The sequence below is a fragment of the Bufo bufo genome, chromosome 10 (assembly GCF_905171765.1).
Source record: "Bufo bufo chromosome 10, aBufBuf1.1, whole genome shotgun sequence".
Classification (NCBI taxonomy): domain Eukaryota; kingdom Metazoa; phylum Chordata; class Amphibia; order Anura; family Bufonidae; genus Bufo; species Bufo bufo.
In genome coordinates this window covers 59,155,397-59,165,072 of record NC_053398.1, presented here as the reverse complement: position 1 = coordinate 59,165,072, position 9,676 = coordinate 59,155,397, and the positions used below count along the sequence as shown (strand labels likewise).

Sequence of the window (9,676 nt, the reverse complement as noted above, 5' to 3'; positions counted from 1 at the left end):
CATGAAGTAGACATATGGGGAATGTAAAGTAATAACTATTTTTGGAGGTATTACTATGTATTATAAAAGTAGAGAAATTGAAACTTAAAAATATGCTAATTTTTCAAAATTTTTGGTAAATTTGGTATTTTTTTATAAATAAAAATGATTTTTTTTTACTCCATTTTACCAGTGTCATGAAGTACAATATGTGACGAAAAAACAGTTTTAGAATGGCCTGTATAAGTCAAAGCGTTTTAAAGTTATCACCACATAAAACGACACTGGTCAGATTTTCAAAAAATGGCCTTGTCCTTAAGGTGAAAATGAGCCCGGTCCCTAAGCGGTTAAATCCCACCCCTCCCTTATCATTAATGTGTTCTTTTTTCGTTTAGTGGCTCTTGTGACCAAGGTCCGTCTGAGACCGAAACGTCAAGAAAACAGTCACATTCTAATTATTGACAATTGTTCCTTGTAATTTTGCTTCTTTTGGAGGACTTGTCAAAAATAAATAACCTCTTTTTGCATTTAACCCCTGAGTGTGTGGTGGTTCTCTTTTTCATTCAGCCGTGTATATGATGCAGTGGGTAGACAGGTGATACGCACCTGCGTTCCATCCTCGTTTCCTAGTAGCGCCCCCTGCACGCTGGCAGCTGTCACAGTAACTTATAAGGAAGATCAATTTCCCCTGAGCTAATAATATCTGGTCTGCCTGTTCTCCGGTCACTAGCTGCTAAATATACCCCATGACTAGTACCGTGCTCCGACAACGCAGGTTCCGCTCCCTGTGGCACTGTTACACAGTGGACGCAGTCCTCCGCATAGCTCAGGATCCCTACTCTTTGCTCACCTGTTATCGGGCGCTGCACCCCCAGTCCTGCTGCTTCACAACGAGACCACTGACTTCTTCCGCTTGCACCATGGCCGGGAAGATTGACCTGAACTCTCCCTCCACCAGCTGGAAAGAAGCTAAAAGTGAGTAGCTGGGCTGAGATTTAACCGTGTACTGTGAGCCCCTTTAACGGGGTGTCTGTGTTTTGTTTTTTGTTTTTTTTTTATTTAAAACCCACCTCCTGCCAGTGGCAGATATGAGAGGGAACATGCACTCAAACATATGGGTTCACGCAGAGAGACAATACAGTAAAGTAGTGCAATTTATTAAAACATAAAATACATAAAAGCATACATACACGTAATAGTGGGATGGATGAGGTAATGGGTGGATTATCTCATGTATAAAGTCCATACAATGCAGGTGATTGAAGGGAATAAATAATGTCCCCTACTTGTGCAAATATTACCTAATAAGCAAAATCGATAGCAAACAGTCTTTTAGTGTAATGAGTAGAATACTCACTATTGCGCAACTCTGTGGCGTCCCACATGTAAGAGCGCTTACCTTTGGTGTCGGTTTAATCCAATACAAATGGCAGAGTGTAGTTGCTTACTGAATTCCTAAAATCGGATCTCCGTAAGATCGCTTCAATTATCGCGAGGTGAGCTGTTACTTTTTCTTTCTCTTTGGTATAATACAGACTCTGTCAATCGCGGCTAAAATCGTAGTGAAGCTTCGATCTTGTGATCATGGATTATTATCGGTAGCCAGCCGCTAATAAAATCGACCACCAGTCGGTTTGCTTTCGTTCATTTCAGAGAATAATTTCCTTGGTCTCTTTCAATATTGCATGGCCATGCTTAAAATTTCGGACTCTTTATGAATATCCCATCGATACCAGACGCGTTTCGAAATAGATCCCTATTTCTTCCTCAGTGGGTTTGTTCATATTCAAGAGTCCAAGACCTTATATACCTGTCTGTTAATTGCTGGGGCGGATCCCAGCAAATCAAGGAAAGAACGCAGCACATGGGTCAGGGGTGGGTCAGCAGGTACTCTCCACCTTTTTTCTTTTAAAAAACAGCATTGCGGTAATGATGCGTCTTTGATGCGATTTATTCAGCGTACATGCGTTTTTTGGTTAGTAGTTGCAGAATATCATAATAATAACAGTCGATGTTTCTAAATCGCATTCCCACTTTTAGATTTAAAAATACAAATTAAATACAATATATTGCACATAATATTAGGTAATATAGCTAAAATCAATACATGCACATATACTATACTGGTTTGCGAATCCTTCTATATATAATTAAATATCATACAATTTTCATAAAATTTCCATAAGATTTCAACTAAGTTCTAAGATGGAGTGTACGGGGGTGCCCATCACCAAGGGGACATCCCAGTGCTGATAAACAGCCAGACATGGGATATCCCTTCGGCAAGCGGCATCCCCATGGAACTTTTACAGCATTTTTCCCATTTTTCACAGAAAGCCAAAAATTTCCAATTCGGCATTTAATCCTGCAGGTGATACACTGCCAAAATCAAATATTCGTCTAGACTCCCTCCGTGACATTTTTGCAATATAATTGCCTCCGTGTATTTTAAAATCTAAAAGTGGGAATGCGATTTAGAAATATCGGCTGTTATGATATTCTGCAACTACTAACCAAAAAACGCATGTACGCTGAATAAATCGCATCAAAGACGCATCATTACCGCAATGCTGTTTTTTAAAAGAAAAAAGGTGGAGAGTACCTGCTGACCAACCCCTGACCCATGTGCTGCGTTCTTTCCTTGATTTGCTGGGATCCGCCCCAGCAATTAACAGACAGGTATATAAGGTCTTGGACTCTTGAATATGAACAAACCCACTGAGGAAGAAATAGGGATCTATTTCGAAACGCATCTGGGATCGATGGGATATTCATAAAGAGTCCGAAATTTTAAGCATGGCCATGCAATATTGAAAGAGACCAAGAAAATTATTCTCTGAAATGAACGAAAGCAAACCGACTGGTGGTCAATTTTATTAGCAGCTGGCTACTGATAGCAATCCATGATCACAAGATCGAAGCTTCACTGCGATTTTAGCGCGATTGACAGAGTCTGTATTATACGAAAGAGAAAGAAAAAGAAACAGCTCATCTCGCGATAATTGAAGCGATCTTACGGAGATCCGATTTTATGAATTCAGTAAGCAACTACACTCTGCCGTTTGCATTGGATTAAACCGACACCAAAGGTAAGCGCTCTTACATGTGGGACGCCGCAGAGTTGCGCAATAGTGAGTATTCTACTCATTACACTAGGAGACTGTTTGCTATCGATTTTGCCTATTAGGTAATATTTGCACAAGTACGGGACATGATTAATTCCCTTCAATCACCTGCATTGTATGGACTTTATACATGAGATAATCCACCCATTACCTCATCCATCCCACTATTACGTGTATGTATGCTTTTATGTATTTTATGTTTTAATAAATTGCACTACTTTACTGTATTGTCTCTCTGCGTGAACCCATATGTTTGAATGCCGGTCCAATACTATCTAAATTTACAGTTTTTGAAGGGGTGATTAATTTTTGGACATTGGCACCAATTAGTGTATTTAGTGAGTGAGCCGTCCCATTACTATTCATGAGAGGGAACATACCTGCTCTCCCACACCCAGGCTTGGGGTCCCCGTCTGTCAGCATCAGCACGGACAGGGTCACGTGTGTCACTGCAGTCAATGACTGGCCTGACCAGAGACATGCTCAAGTGGCATGTGACGAGGCAGTTTTCAGGTAGAAATATCTACTGCTGAATTATAACATTTGGGGTTGATCCCGATGCAGCACAGAAGTTTTAGCCATATTATGGCTGTGTTGTCCGGCACAAACACATCAATGTGGCTCGGGGGGGAAGGGGGGGTTACCATTAAAAAAATGGCAGAATAAGTGCAAGCATTTTTTGTTTTGTTTTTTTGCCACATTTTTTGTGGCAGCTTTTGGCCTCTTTCACACGAGCGTGTCCGGATGCGTTGCGGCAAACCCGTGCGAGTAGGTTCACAATTGCAGTCAGTTTTGACTGTGATTGCGTTCCGATGTTCAGTTTTTATCGCGCGGGTGCAATGCGTTTTGCACACGCGTGATAAAAAACTGAATGTGGTACCCAGACCCGAACTTCTTCACAGAAGTTCAGGTTTGGGTTCAAGGTTGTGTAGATTGTATTATTTTCCCTTATAACATGGTTATAAGGGAAAATAATAGCATTCTGAATACAGAATGCATAGTACAATAGGGCTGGAGGGGTTAAAAAATTTTTTTTTATAATTTAACCTTAATCCACTTGTTCGCGCAGTCGGCATCTCTTCTGTCTTCTTCTGTGAGGAATAGGACCTTTGATGACGTCACTACGCTGATCACATGGTCCATCACATGATCCATCGCCATGGTGATGGATCATGTGATGAGCGTAGTGACGTCATCAAAGGTCCTATTCCTCACAGAACAAGACGGAAGAGATGCCGGCTGCGCGAACAAGTGGATTAACCTCTACAGGACACAGGGCTTACCGGTACGCCCTGATGTCCTGGTACTTAAGGACACAGGGCGTACGGGTACGTCCTGTGTATTTCGGATCACCGCCGCCGAGCGGGCGGTGATCAGAACCCGGTGCCTGCTCAAATCGTTGAGCAGGCACCTTGGCTAAATACAAGGGGGGGTCCCGTGACCCCCCCTGTGTCGGCGATCGCCGCAAACCGCAGGTGAATTCAGACCTGTGGTTTGCAGCTTTACCTGCGGTTTTCTGCGGCGATCGGCGGTGCCATTGGGTCCCCATGCGGCTGTAGGGGGGACACGATGGCATGGAAGGCAGCGAGATGCCTTCCGGTGACGAGCCTGTGAGATCCAGCCCCCTGGATCTCACAGGCCGGAAGCTGTATGAGTAATACACACAGTATTTCTCATACAGCCAATGCATTGCAATACAGAAGTATTGGAATGCATTGTAAAGGATTAGACCCCCAAAAGTTCAAGTCCCAAAGTGGGACAAAATTTAAGTGAAAAAAAAAGTTGAAAAAATAAAGTTTTCCCCCTCAAAAATTAAAAGTTTCAAGTAAAAATAAGCGAAAACTTAATTTTAATTCACAGCCTGAAGGAACGTTGCTAACAAAAACAATAAATAATTTATTAGGAATAATAATGGGTATAGATAAAATTAGGCATACTGGAAATCAGTAGTGTGGAGAGGGGCCTCATAATATACCATCCACCACTCTGATAGCCTGACTAGATCAACTATGTATATGTGGCAAGAATCCAGTGTTGGGACACACTGATTGATATCTAGCCTGTGTATACAAGGTATAAAATATACAACACCCAGCCTGGGGTTACTATATAGAGTACAATCCGCTATTAAAGCTGCTCGTTATTGTGTCTGGCAAGCTAGTGGATTCTCTGCTCAATAAGTGTAGTGCAGTGGGTTCTGGTGCACCCAGATTCTGCTCCCCTGTTAGCTGAGTGATGTGAGTTACATAGCTGTGCTCGCACATCGGCAATCGTGATCACAGTATCACTGCTGTGATGTGCCCTATGCGCTGAGGAGCTCTAAATAAAACAGGCAAAAGACAGCGCCTCATTTAGTCCCTTGGGGTGAACAGTGTCTAGTTTAAAAATCCATTGTGTCTCCTTGCGGAGCAATGACGAATTAATGTCACCTCTGCGAATGGATATAGTGACATGTTCAATCCCCTGGACCCGCAGCACGTCTGGATTGCCCTCATGAAGCTCACAGACATGACGTGCAACAGATGTATCACGTTTATTCTTAATATCCAATAGATGTTCACGAAAACGTCTCCGTAGCTCGCGCCTGGTTTTCCCCACATACTGTACACCACACTCACAGGTGATGAGGTACACTACTCCCACTGATGTACTGTACATCTGATGAAGGATCTGATAGAAAATCTCTCCTTCGTTACTTGGCTCATGAAATATGGCCCCTTCATGATGTTGTTGCAGATGACACATTTGCCACATGGAAAGGTGCCAGTAAGTGTATTCCTGAGCCAAGTTTCCGATGTGGGATGTAGATAAATACTGTGAACCAGACGGTCACGTATATTGGAACTGCGACGAAATCTAATGGCGGGACGATCTGACACTAGTGCACCAACGTCAGGGTCCGATTGCAAGATGGGCCAGTGTTTCTGAAGAATCTCCCGTATATGTGTCCGATATACAGGAGAGGGCAATTACATTTCTGGACCTGACTGTTTACTGTGGCATCAGACAGGAGAATTACGACTAACCTGTTCCGTAAGCAGACAGCCACGAACAGCCTATTGATGTGGGACAGTGGCCACCCCCTGGCCCTCAGACGTGGCATCCCTAAAGGCCAGTATCTGAGGGCCAGGAGGAACTGCTCAGAATTGAGGGACTTCAAGGTGGCCGCGAATGACCTGCGGTCATGGTTCACACGCAGGGGGTACCCTGAGCAAACACTCAGAAAGGCTTACCACCATTCGATGAGTGTTAACCGTGATCAATTATTGACCCCTAAGCAGAGGCCACTTGACCACAATCTCCAGAGAATCATAGCCACATATGATAAAGCAGAAACACATATACGGGAGATTCTTTAGAAACACTGGCCCATCTTGCAATCGGACCCTGACGTTGGTGCACTAGTGTCAGATCGTCCCGCCATTAGATTTCGTCGCAGTTCCAATATACGTGACCGTCTGGTTCACAGTATTTATCTACATCCCACATCGGATACTTGGCTCAGGAATACACTTACTGGCACCTTTCCATGTGGCAAATGTGTCATCTGCAACAACATCATGAAGGGGCCATATTTCATGAGCCAAGTAACGAAGGAGAGATTTTCTATCAGATCCTTCATCAGATGTACATCAGTGGGAGTAGTGTACCTCATCACCTGTGAGTGTGGTGTACAGTATGTGGGGAAAACCAGGCGCGAGCTACGGAGACGTTTTAGTGAACATCTATTGGATATTTAGAATAAACGCGATACATCTGTTGCACGTCATGTCTGTGAGCTTCATGAGGGCAATCCAGATGTGCTGCGGGTCCAGGGGATTGAACATGTCACTATATCCATTCGTGGAGGTAACATTGATTCGTCATTGCTCCGCAAGGAGACACAATGGATTTTTAAACTAGACACTGTTCACCCCAAGGGACTAAATGAGGCGCTGTCTTTTGCCTGTTTTTTTTAGAGCTCCTTTGTACTATCATGGAGCTGCATGTATTCAAGCAGTGCTTCTTATATGCCCTCACAGCGATTGCATATCCCATGTAAGCCACTAGTTATTATATTGCAGTATCCCAGGGGGTCAGTAGAGCAGCTTTAGGTATGCGGGGAGTCGTAGTGCAGGGCAACCCACTAACCTGGGATTCACTGTCGTCTTCAATCCGGGTCAATACTGGAACAGGCAGTTGATAAATGTCGTGACGCCAGTGTCAATTGAACGGTGACACACCGTGTAATGATAGGTGGAATAATGGAGCAATCCGGATATTTATATAACAGGTAACTTTACTGAACGAGTTTGTAGTAGGGTGAACAGCCAGTGAATACAGTTCCAGAGTTATTCCACACTTTACCATACAGTTAACAGCAGTGGTTCTGGCTTTTACTTACAAAAAGACTAACTTCCAGGCAGGCCTCCTAGGATCAGGGATTCCCTCTTATGCTCAATGCAGCAATACTCTCAAGGTCCAGACACCCAAATCCTGGTGATAACCCTTGAGCAAAGATTTGGTAGAGGTCTTCTTCCCTCCTAATGGCAGGCTCTATCTTTGAAGTTCCTCAGGTATAATTAACCTGGAAAACTGGGTGGGAATGATCCTCCACACCAGTAGTGCAGTTTCTGCACTCCTTGATGAGTCCTGAATCTCACAGAACTAACTCTAGAAACTTCCAACTCCCTCACTAGGCTAGGCCCTAGCCTATTTATACTAAACTGGGGGCTCCCTCTGCTGGCTGGAATAAGAATTGCCTGCAACAGGCCTAACTTTCTTAAAGGGAGATACACATTATAATAGAGCCATGTCGGGTAACCTACCCGTATGCTGCACACCCCCAGACTTTAACGTGAGTAAGGCCTCGTACTCACACACACGTTTTCCTGAACCGGCATAAAATGGTACATAATTTAAGCATTACATTATAAATATGATAAATAATTATTTCACACAAAAGATATAACATTTGTAACTCAATGAACAAATGACGCAAGGGAAAGGGGCGTCTTCTTGTTTCTCAGACACGGCCGCTGACCTGGCACAGCGGACTTAAGGTGAACCAGGTTAGTCCATTTTTCTTGGCTGCAGTATAATAAAGGAACTACACAGGGGTTTCCTGCGGGTGTAGAACAGGCAAGGGCTCACGTGGAGGAGTCCATTCTTGCGCACAAACGTCAAGCAAGCTATTTCCAGTAGCAACTGCCCGGGAGGAAACACCACCAGCATAGTCAAAGTCCCCTAAACGGACTGGCGGGCGTCCTCTGTTCATCCGGGGTGGACCTTCTCAACACAGGGGTCTCCTCTTCCCTTAGCATCGAGGTAGAAGAGAGAGGAGCCACAGGAGGGTCTCCGTCAGTGAGACCCGGGTCAGGAACAACGGGAACAACAGGAACAACTAGATCTCCTAGAAGGGGGACTGGATCCGGGGCATCTTGAACCGGCTCTTCTGGAGGTGAAGATACAGTAGGGGCCGGAGCGGGCACCAACAAATTCAACCATGGTGTCAGGAGCCAATGCATGGGATCAGTGTCATACCTTAGATTACTGACAGCCTGCATAGGATCCTCGGGCTGTATTGATGGCTCTGACACAGGTGATTCAGATCTAGAACTCTCGGCACTGGGTTCTTGCGTCAGGCAGAGCTTTAACCGGTTTCTGTGCACGATTTGGGATCCCCTGCCTTCCCGGGTGATCTCATAAGTGTGGGTCCCAACATTTGGGATTGCAGTGACAACATAGGGATTTTGCTCCCATTTACTGTCCAGTTTACTTGTACGGCGGTTATTTTTCAACCACACCACAGCCCCTATTGTCAAGGGTTCTGCATGGGCTGCTTGATCATAGTCTCTCTGCTGTCGGTCTCTAGCATAACCCATACGTTCCTGAACAATGGCTTTGGCCGTATTCAATCGCCTTTGGTGCTCAGCAACCCAGTCGGTATTAGGTAATGGGATGATGCAATCAGGTACATGTATGTCCAACGAGTGATCAGCAGGCAATGTCCCTTGGCGCCCAAACATCAAATAAAAAGGGGTATACCCAGTGGAACAATGGATGGTATGGTTGTACGTGTACATGAGCTGTGGCAACAGACTGGGCCAATCTCCTCTGCTTTCAGGAGGCACGGCCCTCAGCATCTCTATCAAGGTCTGATTCATTTTTTCACACAATCCATTACCTTGAGGATGGTAGGCTGTTGTCCGGATCTTCTTATAGTTGTGTAAGCGGCACAGTTCATGGAACAGATGGGACTCAAAAGCAGGTCCTTGATCAGTGAGGATCTTTTCTGGACATCCGTAGGGCAGGAGAAAGTGTTTCCAGAACAGTTCGGCTGTAGTCTTGGCCGTCTGGTCTCTCACAGGCACCGCTACAACAAACTTAGTGAAATGGTCAATAATAGTCATGGCATAAGCATACCCTGAGCGACTAGGCTCCAGCTTCACATGGTCGATGGCGACAAGTTCAAGAGGACGGGTACTTACAATGGGTCTCAGTGGTGCCCTCTGGTCGTGGTGCTCACTTCGTTTTAAGGCACAGGCTATACACTCCCGACACCACCTCTCAATGTCTTCTCTCATGCCCAC

General features: G+C 44.7%; 1 protein-coding gene across 1 annotated transcript in view; it reads left to right on the top strand.

The window, feature by feature from the left end:
* Nucleotides 1-724: 724 nt before the first annotated feature.
* Nucleotides 725-9,676, top strand: part of LOC120980044 (ADP-ribose glycohydrolase MACROD1-like) — a 175,127-nt gene continuing 166,175 nt past the window's right edge. Inside the window, exon 1 of the mRNA XM_040408913.1 lies at nucleotides 725-954. Within this exon, the coding sequence (XP_040264847.1) occupies nucleotides 726-954 (229 nt within the window). The 5' untranslated portion in view covers nucleotide 725. The remainder of the gene's footprint in view (nucleotides 955-9,676) is intronic.